General features: G+C 46.0%; 3 protein-coding genes across 4 annotated transcripts in view; 2 read left to right on the top strand and 1 right to left on the bottom strand.

Moving 5' to 3' along the window:
* Positions 1-466: 466 nt before the first annotated feature.
* RPL4 (ribosomal protein L4) lies at positions 467-5,310 on the top strand. Its single transcript, XM_079700405.1, has 10 exons — positions 467-491; positions 1,873-2,044; positions 2,236-2,342; positions 2,704-2,842; positions 3,315-3,439; positions 3,714-3,843; positions 4,100-4,256; positions 4,547-4,630; positions 4,740-4,860; positions 4,945-5,310. Exons 1-10 carry the CDS (start codon positions 489-491, stop codon positions 5,218-5,220), a joined length of 1,314 nt encoding a protein of 437 aa, XP_079556531.1. The 5' UTR covers positions 467-488; the 3' UTR covers positions 5,221-5,310.
* Positions 5,311-6,530: 1,220 nt separating this feature from the next.
* On the top strand, positions 6,531-13,924 carry SNAPC5 (small nuclear RNA activating complex polypeptide 5; the record flags this gene model as incomplete). The annotated part of the gene is made up of 4 exons (XM_079700320.1): positions 6,531-6,620; positions 7,900-7,989; positions 8,752-8,885; positions 13,713-13,924. 3 exons carry the CDS (start codon positions 6,531-6,533, stop codon positions 8,866-8,868), a joined length of 297 nt encoding a protein of 98 aa, XP_079556446.1. The 3' UTR covers positions 8,869-8,885; positions 13,713-13,924.
* The window catches only part of MAP2K1 (mitogen-activated protein kinase kinase 1), a gene marked incomplete at its 3' end in the record, with an annotated part of 76,517 nt that continues 70,605 nt past the window's right edge, over positions 12,460-18,371 (bottom strand). For both annotated transcript variants that reach the window (XM_079700318.1, XM_079700319.1), the window contains 5 exons: positions 18,052-18,253; positions 16,732-16,796; positions 13,684-13,745; positions 13,233-13,278; positions 12,460-12,573 (listed from right to left, as the gene is read on the bottom strand). In XM_079700318.1, coding sequence (XP_079556444.1) covers positions 12,460-12,573; positions 13,233-13,278; positions 13,684-13,745; positions 16,732-16,796; positions 18,052-18,253 — 489 coding nt within the window. The remainder of the gene's footprint in view (positions 12,574-13,232; positions 13,279-13,683; positions 13,746-16,731; positions 16,797-18,051; positions 18,254-18,371) is intronic.

Below are 18,371 nucleotides of genomic sequence, written 5' to 3'. Positions count from 1 at the left end.
CTTCCGGGGTTATGACCCCCCGCCGGGACTACTTTTACCACCACCACCCCCAACAGGTCCCGTTTGTCCACAAAATTAAACTTTTGTTTTATAGCACACAGCTGTTTTTCCTGTCCCAATAGTTTTCCATTCCCGTAAGAAAAAGTTAAAATAAGTTGTAACGGTTGAGGAGGAAAAGACACTCGTCTCGCGAGAGTTGGCCTCGCCCCCTTATGGATTACTCCGCGAAAAGGAGTTCCTTGTTTCTAAGTGCTCTTTTTGGCTTTGGAAGTCAATAGATACGGTAATTTGACATATATGAAGAAATAATACGCTATTTTTATTTTTGTAGAGTGGTAGATATATATTTTGTGTCCCTGTATTGGTTTTGAGACGGGGCAGGGTGGTGGACGAGTTGAAGGTTACATACAGAGTGGGAGTGGTAAGTACTTCCTTTTCCTGTGGGAGCCGCCGGGTTGAGAGGAGCGTGGCCTTCTCATCTCCCCGCCATGGTTAGTGAAAGTTCTCTCGGTTGGACCTTCCTCTGCTCTTGGGGCCTGGCAGGAATGGGCTTGGGGGTTCAGGGCATAAAATCTTCATGAGGGGAAGCGAGGAGAAGAAGATGGGGACCAAAGGGCGTCTGTGGCTGGGATCTGGGAAGGGAGGCTCTCTGGCAGCCATCTTAGAGGCAACGTGTGCGAGCCGGCGCAGGGCGCGTTTGGAAGCGACACAGGGGGACCCCCAGTTCGTTCTCGGGCGCAGAAGGACCTTTGGAATTCTGGCTTCCCTTGGATATTGAAAGAATGGGTTCCACTTAAGACTTGGAAATTTGCAGGGTCTAAGACTGAGTCTGGGTGAGAGTCAGTTTGGGGTCTTGTATCTCCGTGCCCGGCTTAGTAAGGAATATTTCTGTCTTTTGAGAGATTTCTTTAAAGAAAAAACCTGTATTTCCACTTTTTTCCTGAATTATTGTGTGTTCATCTTAAGAATTGCCTCTGAAAGCATTCTAGTCCTCTTGCTTTAAAATTTAATTGTTGTATAGGTACTGCATAAATAACGTCTGTATATGTGCCTTGGGGAGTTGAGTGAACAAAATAGGGAAAAAGCACTATCCTTATGAAGCTTCGATCGTAATTGAGCTGGTCAAAATGCATCGTAATGTTCGATGGTAGTAAGTGCTGTAGACATAGGAAGTTGGAGAGGAAGCAGTAATTGGGCTCTATAAACAGTGATCAGAGAAACCCGAAGGAGGTGAGGAAGGGTATCTTTAGGTAGGAGACTCGTTACATCTGAGGCAGGACAGGGATGGCCCTGAGTGTAGGCCTGAGCATCTGGAAGAAAGTATGGGAAGCGAGGTTGTGTAGATCCTGCTTGGGATGTTTTCCTTTCAGGTGGTAAGTCTTTGGAGAAGACTGAGCAAGAAGTAACAGCGTTGTTGTTTTTACTAGTAATTTTTGGAACCTGTGTTTGGAATGGGATGAAGGGGGCAAGGATGGATGTTTGGAGGAGTGGAGCCCTGGTAGATTTGCTGACATTTGGGATGAAAGAGTTTGGATGATGGCATTAAATTGCATTTTCAAACCTTACAGTATGGTTTTGATTATTTTGCTTTCTAAGGCCTGATTTAAAAGTTTAATCATAAAGCGTTCTCTTTGAAAATGATGAAAATTCTGTGGCAGAACTTGAGAATCATAAGTGTCCTTCAAGTATTTACTGATGTTAATAGACCTGATGGTGTGTTGGTAACTTAATCTTTGTTTTTGGTTTAAGCGTTACCTACCTCATCAAACTCTAGTCTCTTCTGGAACTGAACCGTTAATGCTTTTGTTGGCACGTGAGAAGAGTGCCTCTGACATTGCTTGTCAATATAAATATTTTTTTCCTTTTTCCCAGGCGTGTGCTCGTCCACTGATATCAGTGTACTCTGAAAAGGGGGAGTCATCTGGCAAAAATGTCACTTTGCCTGCTGTGTTCAAGGCTCCCATTCGACCAGATATTGTGAACTTTGTTCACACCAACTTGCGCAAAAACAACAGACAGCCCTATGCTGTCAGTGAATTAGCAGGTATGGATTTAGATCTTTCCTGGGTTGACTTTTTAAGAGGTACTTAACAGCAGTGATGAAATTTCACTCCATTGGTCCGTGTTTCTGAACCACATGATTTTCCTGGATGTTCTGATGCTGTTTGCTACCGTGCATGGTAGTCAGAATGGTGTGGTTGGGTAGCTAAAACTTGGGTTTCTTCGCAATTTCAGGTCATCAAACCAGTGCTGAGTCTTGGGGTACTGGCAGAGCTGTGGCTCGAATTCCCAGGGTTCGAGGTGGCGGCACTCACCGTTCTGGCCAGGGTGCTTTTGGAAATGTATCCTTTGTTTCACCACCTAGACTAGTCAGCTGTGGCATTTAGCAGGCTGGACCTGTCTTTTTCATGTTAGTAGTTGCAGAATAATTCATGCTGAAGATGCTAGTGTCCAGGTTAAACATTTCTCTAGACAGATTTGAAATCTGGAAGATTTTTCCATCATAATTTTTAAAGTCAACAGGTTTGACAGGAGGTTTTGCTTGCAGTGATGTTGTAATTTGCGCCTTACTCTGTTCTCAGTGACAGTTGCCTGCTGTCAGTAAGCTGGTTCAGAAGGGTGACGAAAATTCTTACTGAGCAAGGCATAACCTGTTTTTAATTCCTAAAATTTGAGAAATATGATTCTTAACTGGGAAAACAGATGTGTCGTGGGGGCCGCATGTTTGCACCAACCAAGACCTGGCGACGTTGGCACCGCAGAGTGAATACAACGCAGAAGCGATATGCCATCTGCTCTGCGTTGGCTGCCTCGGCTTTACCAGCGCTGGTCATGTCTAAAGGTTTGTGATATTTTATATTCTAGGAGTCGTATAAAATACCCCTTTTTTCTCTACCTGACCCTTTTCATTGGTGTTAGTGGTTAATAGCCTGTGTACATTCACCTCATCCTAGAGTGTGTGGCTAAATTTCCGTCTGCTAAATACTAGTTATAATCACTTCAGTCTCAGTCATCAGTAAATACTATGTATTCAACTAAATCATCAGTGAATACTATGTAACTGGGGGAACTAATTCAAATAAAGTGATGTAGTATATTGTTAGAAAACTTTTCCACTTTGTCACGTTGCTTCCTCTTTTTATTTAACTGTCAAAATGATGAGATTCCACTTCATTGGTCCGTGTTTCTGAAACACATGATATTTGTGGAAATTCTGATTTGGCAAATTGTATACACCATTTTTAGTTTGTGGGTTCGATTCAGTTTTTCAAAGGGTGCAGGGTAACCAGGTCACTGTTAATTGGCTTTGTCAGGTCATCGTATAGAGGAAGTTCCTGAACTTCCTTTGGTGGTTGAAGATAAAGTTGAAGGCTACAAGAAGACCAAGGAGGCTGTTTTGCTCCTGAAGAAACTTAAGGCTTGGAATGATATCAAAAAGGTAGATTTTGTGGTCCTTCACACAAATTTGTTGCCAGATTTTAAATTTCAAAAGATTACTGAAGGGGACAGTATAACTAAACCATAGTGGATGTGAGAGCAAGGACTCTGGAACCATATTACCTGAGTTTGAAACCTGAAATCATTGCTGTGTTAAATTTAGGCAAGTCATTTTTGCCTCTAGTTTGATCATCTGTAAAATGAAGTTTTTTAAACTATGAAGATCTATTGCAGGGATCATATCTCAATCAAAATACCAAACCTCACTTTGTTAGGTCTACGCCTCGCAGCGAATGAGAGCTGGCAAAGGCAAAATGAGAAACCGTCGCCGTATCCAGCGCAGGGGACCCTGCATCATTTATAATGAGGACAATGGTATCATCAAGGCCTTCAGAAACATCCCTGGTAATTCTTGTACTGCTTACATGTTTTAATTACCCATGCTCTGCAAGCTTACTCAGCTTTTATTATGATGAGATTCCACTTTATGGTCTGTGTTTCTGAAACTTCATGATTTTGTGGAACTTCTGATTCTTGGCTGAATGAGTGAGCCATTGATGGTTGAAATTCATGATTAAAATACTTCTTGGGTGCTATAAAGATGATTTGTGTTTCTTCTGTTGAAATACAGGCTCCCTAATTCTTGTTTTCCCTTTAAAAGGAATTACTCTGCTTAATGTAAGCAAACTGAACATTTTGAAACTTGCTCCTGGTGGACATGTGGGACGTTTTTGCATTTGGACTGAAAGTGCTTTCCGCAAGTTAGATGAGCTGTATGGCACTTGGCGTAAAGCTGCCTCCCTCAAGAGTAACTACAAGTGAGTGTAATTCATATACTGAACGTGGTGTTTATGCTGTGGATAGTGTTCAAAATTGGTTTGCCTATTTTCTAAATAACGGATTGTGTTGCCATTTCCTCCTTGTATACAGATGCAATATGTGGAAATGGTGAGATTCTGAGAAATGATAGTATAGTGGAAATTCTGATTGTATTCTGTCGAGCTTAAATGATTAAAAATAATCTTTTGTTGAGGTTCATGTTCTTTAGTCAGTTACATGAAAAATAGGAGTTGAGCCTCTATAGTCAATGTTTTCTTTTTTCATTCAGCCTCCCCATGCACAAGATGCTCAATACAGACCTTAGCAGAATCTTGAAAAGCCCAGAGATCCAAAGAGCCCTCCGAGCACCACGGTAAAGTTGTGATATTCACTGTAATTCTTGCCTAGCCTCATACTATTGAGTATTTCAGAAATATGGGTAATGTAAATAAACTATAAATATAGTCTCTACCTTTTTATAGCAAGAAGATTCATCGCAGAGTCTTGAAGAAGAATCCACTGAAAAACCTGAGAATCATGTTGAAGCTAAACCCATATGCAAAGACCATGCGCCGGAACACCATTCTTCGCCAGGCCAGGAACGTAAGCAATAATTTGGATTTTGCTGATATATGTTGAGTTTTTAGAGAGATTTGATTCTTAGATTTTCTTCCTAATTTGTTGCAGCACAAAATCCGGATGGATAGGGCAGCAGCAGCGCTAGAAGCCAAATCAGATGAGAAGGGGATTCCAGGCAAGAAGCCTGTGGTGGGAAAGAAGAGAAAGGAGGCTGTTCGCGTTAAGAAGCTGAAGAAGCCGAAGAAGCCAAAGAAGCCTTTGGTGGGAAAAAAGGCTGCAGTGACCAAGAAACCAGCAGCTGAAAAGAAGCCTGCTGAAAAGAAGCCTGCTAAAAAGCCCACAGAAAAGAAACCCACCACAGAGGAAAAGAAGGCTGCTGCATAAACTTAAATTTGTTTATTCGGTAAAGGTCAAATCATTTTGGACAGCTAATTTTGAATAAAGACCTGATCAAAGAGGCAGTGAGAAACATGACTTGGATGTGTTGTGTGAATCTTGGTTAGAATTTTTTTTACTGACACTTTGTTCTTCATAATTCAAGCCTTTTGGTCTATAATTCAAGCCTTTTAAGTCTGGTATAAAATGGAGCCTTGGATTTAGTATAAAATCCATGAAGTTGAATGAGAAGTGGGATGTTCCATAAATCTAGATATAAAATCCACTTTGTAAGTAACAATGTTTTGAGAAACAGATGGTTAAAAGACTTGTCCCAGAAATACACAGAAACTCTTTAGCTCCGCTCTCCCATAAAAAAACCACCTTGGAAAATGGGTGAAGATCCGTAAAGATCTGACATTTTTAGTAACCACAGGAGGGCAGAATCAGAATACATTTTTTAAAGTATAGCAGTAAGAAACTGACGTTTCCTTCAGAGGTGTTATAACCTGGTGTTAGAAAACAGTTGATGGAGGGAATGCTTGCCACCTTTTTGATACTTGGACCCTTGGTATGAAAAGTGCTAAGAGCTTTTTTCGCAACCACTTGTGCGTTTTTAGTAGGCATGAATATGTTGACCGAGCATGGTAATGCAGGGAATGTACCCAAACGTTCTCCTTCCCGAACTTTGTCATGTCAGGGTCTTGTTTTGCATCTGGCTTTGTTCCCTCTGGCAGTCTATCCTTGTATCAAGAAATCTCAGTTCCTTAGCATGAAAAAACACCGTCCAATTTGTTGAAACGCCGCTCTGTCTTCCGCGCTTTAATTTGCGCAGGCCTCCTGGGAAATCCCTTTCATGTGACTGGGAATCTTCGCCTGTCCAGACCTTCAACACAGTAGGGCTCCTGTACCATGCACTATACGCTGGCAATAGTCCCTGCCTTCAAACGCGTCTGCAGGTTTGGGGGAGCGAAAGCAGCCGCCTGACGCAACACCAGTGGAACGGTGCTAACTGCTGTTCAGCTGAAGCACTTGACACATGCTATCTGACCATTTTTATCTCTAGGTCCTTTACAGCTCCAACGCACTTTACCTTAGGAATCATCATTGGAGTCTAGGTTTTTGGTTTAAAACCCCACTTCGTCCGTGGGCCGAGCTCCTCAGCGGAGGAGCGGCGACCCCAGCCGCCAGCAGGAAGCGGCCGCCACGCCCCAAAGTGCCGCCAGCCCCGCCCGACCCACTCTTCCGTTTCCGGTAGCGCGGCGCGGAGGTGGCGTCATCGGCGAGTGCCCGGCCGGCCGCCGGCGCGAGGACGCGCGATGCTGAGCCGGCTTCAGGAGCTGCGCAAGGAGGAGGAGACGCTGCTCCGCTTGAAAGCGGCCCTGCACGACCAGCTGAACCGGCTCAAGGTGACACTGCTCCCCCCACTCCGCTCCTCCGTTCCGTCGCCTCGGCGCCCCGGGCCGCCTGCCTCTCCGCGGAGCCCGCCTGCTGCCGCCGGTTAACCCTTCCTCACCCGGCCGTCGCGGCTGGACCTGGTGGCTTACCGGCGCCTGGGGGGCTGGATTTGAGATTGTGGGTCCACCCCTCTAAGAATCTTGATCCCGCAGGTCTGGGCTGAGACTCAGCCATCAGTTTGGTTAGTACACCCTCCCCCCCCCCCCCCACGCACACACCGGACCCCTGTAGCCCCGGAAACGCGGGCGGCCGCACCACGCGCTGAGGAAGGGAGACCTCCCGCAGGCTCGCCTAGGCCGCCCCTGCCCCCCACCGGCCTCCCCTCACGAGCCCCTACTCTCTTTACTACCTAGTATGGTCGCTCGATACAGCTCTCGTCTCGCAAAGCCGACCGGCTGGCGGATGCGCCCACTCTGCGAAGGGAGACGGTGAGGCCCTGCGAGAAGAGACCGGCCACAAAGTAGTTCCCGGTAGCTCTTCTCCCCGGAGCTGTTACCGACTCCACGGCCTTGACGAGGAGTCGAGATTGACACCCATCAGCGCCAGTTCCCAGGCCTCTGCGGAAGTCACCCCCTTCAGCCTCAGTGAGATGCTCCTGCTAATTCCTGCTCGGTACTTCCAGGCTCTCTAAATCCAAGTGAGATGAGGGTTATGAAGGCTCTTTGTAAACTGAGAAGTATTGTCCACCTGCGACCTATGAAAACAGTGCGCTTTCCCTTAGGGTACATGTAATGGCCTGCACTTCTTTATGTTCCGACATCACCGCAGTGCCTGTACCAGTGCCTAACGTGAGCGTGCTGACGATGGCCGCGGCCAAGCCTAGATTCCTTTGTGCTCCGGGGAACGCTCCCATTTTCCAGTCTTCCTGCCTTCACTTTCTCATTACGGGGTAGACAAGTTTCGGGTGTGTGGAATCAGAAGACACCTGGCTTTTTTAAGCGCATGCTTGTGTTTTCTCCCCTGGGCTGCTAGGTCTGGGGGAGTGGAAGCCTCTGCTCAGCTGGAACACCTGTTCACCTAGGAGAAGGGGGCTGGAAGCTTTCTGTGCTGTTTCCTTAAAAGGCGGGGAAAGCTCGAGGAGCCCACCCTTCCCTCTGGAGCTTCACAGAGCTTACACTGTTTTCACTTCCTCTCATGATGCCCACCGCTTACAGCGTGCTCAGTACATCTCACCTACATCAGTAGCCCAATGACATAGTAAGGAAAGTGTCCTTGACTCTTCTTTTCTAGGTTGAAGAAATGGCCCTCCAGTCAATGATTAGTTCTAGAAGAGAAGATGAGGTGCTGTCTTCTCAACCTGCACCTGAACAGTCACATGATGTAAGCTTAATCAAGTGTGGGCCTGGGGAGTACATTCTGCTCTTATTGCTGCTTAGCCATCAAAAATTGTAAATTACATTATCAAGCCTAAAGGACTCTGGGAAGTGCTGTTAAGAACTTTCTAGTTTGATGAACTGGATTGTTTATATGTTTTAAACAGGGAACATCTACCAGCTAGCTACACTGTGGTTGACTGTACTTTTATATTGCCTCGACCTTCCTATTCATCCACTTTCTCTAGTCACTCCAGTGAACCGGGGAGAGAGTGAAGATCTTTGCAGGAAGATGTCAAAACTCTTGCTGTTCTGTGAATAAGCAAGCTTGGGATTTAAAAATAGAGTGTAGCTTCAGCTACAAAGCCTAGTGCTAAAAAATGAGTTCTTGCCCTCATATCCTTCTCTCACCAAATGCCCTCAGGAAGATCATCTTCTAAATATACCGTATTTGAACAGTTCTCCCAGATGCGTATTAAGCATGTAAGACTATTGGAAAGCAGCACATCTAAGCCAGCATAATTCTTACGTAAAAACCATGTTTGTATATCAGGTAATATTCTATCAAATGTAGGGCATTCACTCTGCTCCCATTTTGGCAGTGGGGGTTGGGGGGGTCAGGGTAGAACTTGGAGAAATAGGAAACTGGCCACAGTTCTTAGTGATAAATATTGCAGATGAATATGCAATTGAGATTTTATTTGAAAACATTAATTTGTTTTGAGGCCAGTGTTCTTACTAATCCATAATGTGTCCTTGACTAAAGCAGATGTTGGTGCATGTAGACAATGAAGCATCCATCAACCAGACTGCACTGGAGTTGAGCACAAGGAGCCATGTGCCAGAAGAGGAGGAGGAGGAGGAGGAGGAAGAATCAGATTCCTGAAGGGGAGAAGAGCCAGGGTTAGTCATAGGAGTTAAGTTCTAAGCCTCAGGAACTTTCTCTCTTCAAAGAATTCTTGCCATGGGCCCTGTGGCCTCCTTTAAAAGGAAGCAAGAACTTTAGGAAGATGAGTAGTTGTAAAAATGGTTCCATCAATAACTCAAGTTTCAGAGTGCTTTAACCAAAATTAGTGACATACAGAAAAGCAGAGATGCAGTGTTTCAATACTGAGCAGTATGGGTGGTGCTGTGTTTATATTCTGGTCAGATTCAGTAATTGTGTTCAAAACCAAAAACTTACTCTGAACTGCTATTGAGAAGGTCTGGCATTTGCACAAAGGGTAGAGTTTAAATACAAGCCAGCCTTTCCAATCGACAATGCCTCTTTTAAGAAAACCAATTATAAAGACTGTTTGCATGCCATTGGACCCTTGTGAGCAGAGCAAGGCCACAGTGTGGGAGAGAAGGAGGACAGAGGAGGACAGAGGAGAGCAGGAGCTGTTGCCACCTCTCAGTGACATCATAAAACTGCCTACTAACATGCTTTGTATGGCTGTCATCACATCTAGGTTGAGACATCACTATGGTAAAATGTGCTTAGAAATAAAGATAAATAGTCGTCATGCAGCTTGCTGCTTTCCAGACAGAAACAGAGAAAAGGGTCAGTTCCTCTGGGGCGAACAATACAGTAGGATGGTTGAAAACCCATTTCTGGACTTAGGAAACGTGCCATTGAAGGATCACTAGGCTTGGGAGGTTGGGTTTTGCAATAAAGAGATGATAGTTACAGAGTAAGAGTTGTTAAACTTCGTATTTGAAGTTGAGACTCATTTCTGCGTACTGTCCCTTTTCCACTGAATATACAGACAAGTAGTTGTTTAATTTTGTGAAAGTAATTGGCCCTGCCCAGAAAAGCCAAACAAAACACAACCTCCTCAATCACAGCTCCTTACAAAACTGTTCCAGAAGAGAGCACAGACATATTTGTTAATATTTCATTAAAGTTATTTTGAGCTACTCTTACAGGAAGTAGCCAGAAGTTTAACTGAGCATGTTTCTTGGAAAACACAGTGTGAAAATTATTTTGCAACAAAAAGCATCAAGGTACACATTTTGGGGGCTAACTTAAAATATGAGCATGGGTTTCCAAGAGCTAGAAAAGTTAGGTATGAATTCTAGCTTGACCACCAACTGGTTGCTTGCTTTTCACCTTTGCAGCTCACTTTCCCATGTATAAAATGAGAGTACTCATATCTGCTCTAGCAGTTTCACAGGTCCTTGTGAGACACTCACAAGGCATCCTTTAAAAGTCCAACTATTGGCAATTCCCTGGCGGTCCAGTGGTTAGGACTCCGGGCTTTCACTGCCGAGGGCCCGGGTTCAATCCCTGGTGGGGGAACTAAGATCCTGCAAGCCTTGCGGCGGCTGGGGAAAAAAACAAATCCAACTATTATTGGCGTCTCAGGAAGTTTGAGTAAGGAATTTGGCCTGAGGAACTCAAAAAACACAGCAAGAGTGATGTAGGGAACATTCTTGAGAATTAGATCATTCTTGGTGAAAAGTACTAGGAAGAAATCTTTTTGACTCTCAAAATGAAATACCTTTGGATGTGAATAGAGGATATAAAACACCCCTCAAAAGACATTGACCTTGGAAGTGTTCAGATCCAGGTTTTAGACACCAGGTTACCCCATTCATTAGCTGGCACACTTTGAGACATTCTCAGTGGCGGTGACATCCTCTCTGTTAGGAGAAGACCCTGGGTGTGAGTAGGGTGTGGGTCTTAAACCTCGTCTGAATGTTTGTGTATTGAAAACATGTAAGTTAGGCTGTTGACTTAGAACGGATGTTAGCCTTGCAGTGAGAGAAAATAAATGACTGACTGGCTGAGGCAGCTGTGTATATATAGCACTGACCAGTTTTTAAAATCCTGGTTGTATCTCAGGCTCTGGTAGATCTAGAGTGGAACTACCTACTCAGGAGATTTACCTAAGTTCTGTTTTTTAATTTGAAAATGAAATAGGCCTTTTATTGTTAAATACATATTTATTTTGGTTTTCTGTCACCTGCCCTCGAAGAAAATGAGGGAAGGCAGCCTCACATATAACCTAAATCTCAAAAGTTACTGTTCAAAGAAAGAAGGGTGGCCAATTGGCACACAGCTTCATTTTCTGTGGCTTCACTGCCGCCCCACAGTCACGACAAACCCAGTGCCAGGCACTTGTTTCCTCTCCAGGAAAGTGTCTCAGGTGTAACTGGAGAGAGAAGGGAAGCCATTGCTCAGTGGAGCAAAGCAGCACAGCACAGTCCAGGTGGAGGCTCCAGTGCCAGTCAGGCACCAGCCGCCCCCCAATCCTACCCCCATCTACTGTTTTTCCCTTGTATAAAAAGATGGAAGGAATCAGTGGCATCTTTTCACAGGTCCACAGGAAAAGTGGTTGAAAGATAAGGGTGCTTGCTGAGAAGAACTGGACAAAGTCCAAAGATTAGAATTACAGGAAGCCCCATTAGTCCAAAGCACTGAACTTGTCCTCAGTGTGGTATTTCCGCCTTCCAGCCTCCTTCCTGTCTTTGCCTTTCCCTCTCAGTAATGTGTGGCTGCTAAATCTCTTGATTTCTTATGTACTACAGACATTGAAAATCCCTCCACAAAAGCAGAAATATCTTTCACCCTTTGAATTTGATAGTATATTTATTAGAATAAGAGATTAGATTTGTTAAACATCTGGATTAAAATGGTAAAAGGATTTCCATACAGTTTTTAGGCACTATACACACTGTTGTTTACAATAGCATCAGTACTTGAACTTGGGGAAAGATAAATCTCATACATGTTAATGCCTTGATCCATTTGTAACATTCAGAGTAACTCCACCATTTTAGAAACACTAATCCAAACTTAAAGAGACATAGCACTAAATATCCCACAGGGTATATTTAAAAATAAATACAGAAATACAACCAGAAGTCTACAGATCATCACAGTAGACAGACTGGTGAAGCCCCAGCTATCATGGCAGTGAAGGGCTCTGGCTAGATTGTGATGGAAACTGCTGAATTCTACACCAAAAGCAAAAACATAATGAAATAACATGATATACTCTTTCTGATGCTCATTTTCATAGCAGCAAAGCATGCTTCACATGCACTGCCTGTGAAGGATCTTACAAGGCCCCTTCCTACTCAACTGGAAAGAAGGTAAGCCTGGCAAGAGTGAAGTACCACCAAGTGTCAAAGAATCCCGAAGATACAGGCAGCCAGCCAGTCACGGTGTGGGAGAGCAGTGCAGTTTTCAGTAAGAATGACTACCCACAGTCACCAAAGTTTCACTGTAGTTCAACATTGCACGTTTTGATCATCAGCATACACAAAAATAGCCCCAAGCACAAAGCCAGTCCACTTAGGGGAATAACAATAGTAATAAGAATAAAGATGGTAATATTGAAAATGACACGAGTAGAATTTTGGCACATGCTGTGTTCTTCATCCTTTGTCATAGGTAAAATGCACATCTGAACAGAGACAGGCATGGGAAGGAGGCCCAGAAGCAACATGGCATGCTGCTGGGCAGGGGACTCGGCTGCTTCCCCAGTGCTTAGATGCCAGCCGCGTGGGTGGGTGTGCTGGGCTGGTTAAGGCCGACGGTGGAGCAGAGCCAACCTGCAAAATCCACTTCCTCAGCATCAGATCTCTTGATAAAAGCATGAACCTGTGTGTGAGGAGGTGGACAGAGAGTGTATGTAAAAACCAAGGAGGAGGATTCAAGAGTCCTGGCTCTGGAGGTTGTGCTGCATTTGGAAGGTGCTCTGGGAGCCTGCCCTTGGCCAGTTGCAGGCCTAACCCCCTGGCTCTGCTGGTCTTACCCCTTCCTCAAGCCCACTCTCTCTGAAATGGAGACAGCAGCTCTGCCTGCAGTGCCTTGCAGCATTGTTAAAGGAACAAAGGAACTGATGAACTTGAAAGCACATGTTACGCTGACCAGGCTCTACATGGCATGTGAGTTCAGACATTTACAGTATCCCATTCCTACCACCGCCACCATGTAGGAGACAAAGTTACTTGGTGAGGGGACTGAATCTAAGATAAGCCAGTCAGTACTACAAAAAGGCCCTGTCCCCTTGCAGGGGCGGGCTGGCCCTTTCTTTTCCCTGGACTCCCTCTGGCTGCAGGGTCATCCCGGCTTTTCCATTAAACTGATAGGAGGACAGGGGAGATATGTTGGGTATCCTGCAGGCCCCTGATCAGCTGGACTACAGTGGTCAAGGCAGAGCAGGGTGTCGGCTCCGGAAGTACTGGACAGATGACTGACAAGAGGAGAACAAATGAGTAAGCAGGTGGCAGTGTAAGAATCTGAAATAAACGACTTACCATGAGTTGCTTCAAATCTGCTCTCTCTGCAGGGTTTTTTATTAAGCTTAAAGGAAGAAAGACAGTGTGAGAGCTCTTGCTTGGCACTGGTTCTAACTCAGATCACTTACGTGTGCATGCATGCCCGTCCTCTCCACACCCCATAGGCTCTGAGGAAGAGTGCCTAAGCCTTACCCACCTTCCTGTTCTTAGCAGAGTGTCACACCCACAGCAGGTTAATAAACGCTTGTTGAATTAAACTAAGGCCAAAAGGCAATATGCCAGTCCCTTTACACTAAGTGCTGAGCACAGCAGCTGTTTTGCCCGCTGCTACAGTCAGATAGTTCCCCCAAGTCCTAGCACTCTGGACGAAGGGCAGCAGCTAAAGGGTAGAAGGCAAAGCTGTGCTCTCCAAGATGGATGGGGAGCCGGACAAAACCAGAGTACTTTCAGAGAACAGGAGGTGACTTACCATTTATTCACAAAATCTTGAAATTCCAGACTGAATACTCCACTGGGCAACTTTGGAGGAGGCTGCAAGTACATGTGAAGACGTAAGAAATGCCCAATGTCCTGCTCCACCCATCTCTCCCTTCCCCACTACCACCTCTGGGCAGTGCTGCCCTTATCCAGTCAAGAAAAGGCAGGGGTGAGAGGCCAGTGGCTGCTACCGGGTTACCCTGTTGGAACCATCAATCTCAAACCAGTCAGAACTGGGGCCAGTTCAGTGTTCTGAACACTCACTTGTCTAGTGACTGAATAAATCACTGTTTCTCTCTGAGCCTCAGATGACCCTTCTGTGAAACGAGGAGGTTGGGCTTAACAATCCCTGGGACCCTTTTTAGCTCGGAGGCTCTACCACTGTACATCTTGGAGTGTGGCAGGGAAACAGAACCATCAATTACCAGGAGCAGCAGCTAGGGGGTGTGCAAACCACTAGGCATAGCCCAGCCCGGACAGCACCTATAAGGCTGGCTAAATAATAAAATGTTTACCCCTCCGGAGCTCTGAAGGAGCACACAAAGGTTAAAAAAACATTAACTGGCGGAGAGCTGGGTCTGGAAGAATGTTACCTACACACTCACTGCAGGAATGAGGGTGTTTGCAGGCATCAGAGCAAGCACACTGGCAGTAGCCCTCGTCTTTCCAGGGTGTATGGTGGAGATCACACAGGGCAAGGCCCTGGGGCACGGCCCTGGGGCACCCTGCTCATGCCCCACACAGCCCCAGGAAATGTCACCCACCCTTCTTGTGACCCGTGCTGGGGTTCTGTGCAGCTTCCTTGTGAGCTGACTCCCAGACACTGCTCTGATGTATAACCCAAGTCAACAGGTGATTGGAGACTAAAAATCAAACCCTAACATTACCAGAGGAGTCCAGCCTAGTCCTCTTCCCCTGAACGCCTTATCAGAACAGCAGGTGAATAAGCCTGATCCCAGGTCATGGACTAAAGGCCAGCTTTTGGGGCCCACGGTGCTGAGGGGGTATGAAGGGACTATGCAAGGGAGAGGCCAGGCAAGGGAGGGGCTGTGTGCCAGCAGAGTGTGAGGTGCAGGCCACCTGTCACCACCGTGCAGCCCAGCCTCCTGGGAGGTAGGATGGGGGCTGAGAGGAGTAGGCGGGAAGGAAGGAAAAGCGCTAGGTGGGGCAGGCCTGAGCTGCCTTTCATCTTGGAGCCTGTTTCCTTAGCTGTATGAAAAGGATAACAAAACCAGCCTGGCCCACCTGAGCAGTGCTTGGAGCACTCAGTAGGAAAATGAATGTGAAAATATCTAAGAAACTGGTGCACACTAGGTGACTGGCAACTATTTGACCTCAGCCACCCCTTCTCTTAATGTGGCTCCCACCCAGCACGACCCAGTTTAGGTCCCAGCAGGAGAGGATGGCTTTCCTAACACAAATGCAACACATTCTGCCTTCCTTGAGTCCTTAAGCAGCCTAGATCAGATCCCGAACTTCCTGTGTCCCACAGTGCTTAGCATAAAGCTGTGCAGCCAGGCAGTAAAGAGAGCTGAACTAAGCTCTCCAGTAGACTGTGAACCAGTGACAGTGATTTTTTAACTGCTGGGGTGAGCCAGGATTTTCCCCGCTGAGTTTGTAATGAACAAGGGGACCTATCTGAGCCTTCGGGGGTCTGGTTTTAGAGAGCAGTAAGAAAGCATGAAACTCCACTAGTCTCAAGGAAGAAGAAAATGGGGTGATGCCCTTTACATGCACTTCAGCCGAGTGGGAGGCCTCCAGCTGCCTCCCAAACAGGTCAGAGCTAGACCATTCTCTTCCTCTACCCATGCTGCTCCGGAGGACGCCAAGAGTGCTGGCCTTTCTTAATCATCTGAAATCCTGTCCTGCCCTCAAGCTCCTCCAGCCCTGCCCCACCCTCCTCTGAGCAGCCATGGTGCTAGTCCCTAGCTTCCCACTCCCCCAAACCCTAACTGATGAATACTTGTCAGTCCCTTCCTTGATCCTTTTTACATTTAAACATACTGGTATATATATTTCACAAATAATATATCTTCTTTGTATTAAAGTTAGCCAACAGCAATTGAATCACCTGTTATTCCATCACTTCAAGATAATCACTATATCATATTACTTTCCAGGCTTTATGTGCACATACATGCGTACATAGATTTCTTTAAAGAACCAATCATAGTATACATACTATTTTATAATCTGTGCACATACATGCGTACATAGATTTCTTTTTTTTTTTTTTTTTTTTTTTTTGCGTTACATGGGCCTCTCACTGTTGTGGCCTCTCCCGTTGCGAAGCACAGGCTCCGGACGCGCAGGCTCAACGGCCATGGCTCACGGGCCCAGCCGCTCCGCGGCACGTGGGATCTTCCCAGACCGGGGCATGAACCCGCGTCCCCTGCATCGGCAGGCGGACTCTCAACCACTGCGCCACCAGGGAAGCCCCATAGATTTCTTTAAAGAACCAATCATAGTATACATACTATTTTATAATCTGCTTTTTTCACACAACTAATAGTGAATATTTTCCATATCTCTTTCTGCAATGTCACTTTTTATGTTCATTGCTTTATATGGAGAAAACCATATATTGCAGTTACACATGCGTTTGCCTTGCCTCCCCTACACAATCTAACAGTCTTTAAGACCTGAGACTGTTTTTCCATTTGTAGATCCCCATCTCACTCCTACCGCCACCCCACAGTGCTTAGCACATAGTAAGTGCACAAGAAATGCTAGGTGAAAAAAAGGAAATGCCTGGTGAATGAAGGATGAGAATGTCAATGGGCAGGTGGAGGCTCCTGAATCTGAGAGAGGAGGAGGGACTCAGAGCTGCATGAAGATGATGTTCCTGGGGAAGGGACTTCTGCAGCCTCTAAACCAGCCACTCAATTCCAGGATCATAATGCACAAACCAGGACACACGAATCTTGGAGCCCAGGCAGCCCATACTGTGGGAACAGTTCAGAGGTTTCCCAGACACATCAACTGTGAGTTTTTTTCTTAAGAGGAGCAAATAAATCCCAAAAGCCATGCAGTACCTTACCTCATTGACTATGTAATCCAACAACTCAAAAATTGCCATGGGAGGTCGGCTGTCCATTCCATAAGCTACAGATTTTATAAAAAGAGAAAAGAAAACACTTCTCAGAAACAGAAGGTTATTTGCCAGTATGAGGCTAGGGGTGGGCACGGACCCTAGTGACTGGAACAGAGTCGTGGACAATAAAGAGAGACAGAAGAGCCACAGGTAAGGCCTGAACACAGAGGGGACCAGCCAAAGCCACGGAGTCAGCTGACCAGGGTCGGAGTCGGGGCTCTGCCGCATCCAAGATTTGTGACCTTAGGTAAATCAGCTGACCACTGAGCCTCGTTTTGAGTTTTGTAGAGATGGGTAAAAATTATGTCCGCCTTTCTCCCCTTCCTTACACTGAAAGAGGAGCAAATGAGATAATAACTAAATCCTTTAGAGTTATTTAGTTTTCATTTTCCCTGAACTTGGGTCTCTTCCTCTTGGCTCTCCAGGGCCACAGCCACCAGCCCCTGCAACAACTCGCCATCGGCTACCCCTGCCCCCTCCTGTTTCTCCTTTCATACATGCCCTCTCCCATGTGGGCCTCATGGAGGTAAAGACCAGGTCTCCCTGGTCAGACAGGAATGTCCTAGCAGGAGCTACATCAGAAGATGATAGCTGGGCCAGGATCTTCCAATACCAGGTTTCCTTCACAGTTCAGAAAGGCAGGCAGTGCTACACAGTGCTTTACCACCTCAGAGTCAGGCTTGGCCACTTACAAATAAATGCATGTGGCGAGTCAAGCACTCTGTGCCTCAGTTTCCTCACATTTAAAATGGAAATTAGAGTAGTGCTCACACACGACTGCTATTAAAATTAGACAATGTTAGGCAAGTCTATGGAGATAGAAAGTAGACTGGTGATTGCCCGGGGGTCAGGGTGAGGCATCTGGGAGTGACTGCTAATGGAGATGGTTTCTTTCTGGGGTGATGGAAATGTTCTTGAATTACACAGTGGTGATGGTTGTACAACATGGAGGAATATACTAAAATCCACTGAACTGTACATTTTAAAATGTGCGTTTTATGTTAATTTTATCTCAATTTTTAAAAAATCTACCTAAAACAAAGTCATGATTTTTAAAATTAGATAATACATATAAAATACTAGGCACAGTACCAGGAACACAGTGGGCACTCAACAAATGGTAGGAAGTTGTTGGTAATAATAATTTCCTACACCTGGAGAGCCATGCCCCAGCCTGGCTCCAGAGACAGAGAATCAGCCCTCCAGAAACCCCTGACAGCAAAAGACCACCCACAGGCCAAGCTGGGGCCACACCAGGCCACTCACAGCTGAGGGGCCTTCCGGGAGTCCTTGGCCGGGGCGGTGTCTCAGCCGCATCTCCCTCCACCTGGCACCCAAACATCAGCTCCAGCTCCTTGGCATCTGGAGGAGGGATGGGATACCTCCCGACCGCCATCTCAACCAGAGAGAGCCCCATGCTCCAGATGTCCGACTGCACCGAGTAATGAGTCCCCTGGAGTCTTTCTGGCTGCAGGAGAGACAGACACATTTATCACCTGTGAGCTAGCTTGGCCCACGCAGGAGAGGGATGGGTGAGTCCTCATGAATACCTGGGGCTTCCTGCCCCTTTGAGGCTTGCTTGCACT

This window comes from Hyperoodon ampullatus (genome assembly GCF_949752795.1).
Source record: "Hyperoodon ampullatus genome assembly, chromosome: 3".
Classification (NCBI taxonomy): Eukaryota; Metazoa; Chordata; class Mammalia; order Artiodactyla; family Ziphiidae; genus Hyperoodon; species Hyperoodon ampullatus.
Note: the sequence above shows the minus strand (reverse complement) of the source record. Positions and strands in the feature narration are given on the sequence as shown.

Coding starts and splice junctions, on each gene's coding strand:
- RPL4 (XM_079700405.1), top strand. Junction 2,343..2,703: donor GCCAGGGTGCTTTTGGAAAT/GTATCCTTTGTT, acceptor CTGGGAAAACAG/ATGTGTCGTGGGGGCCGCAT. Junction 4,861..4,944: donor TTCTTCGCCAGGCCAGGAAC/GTAAGCAATAAT, acceptor AATTTGTTGCAG/CACAAAATCCGGATGGATAG.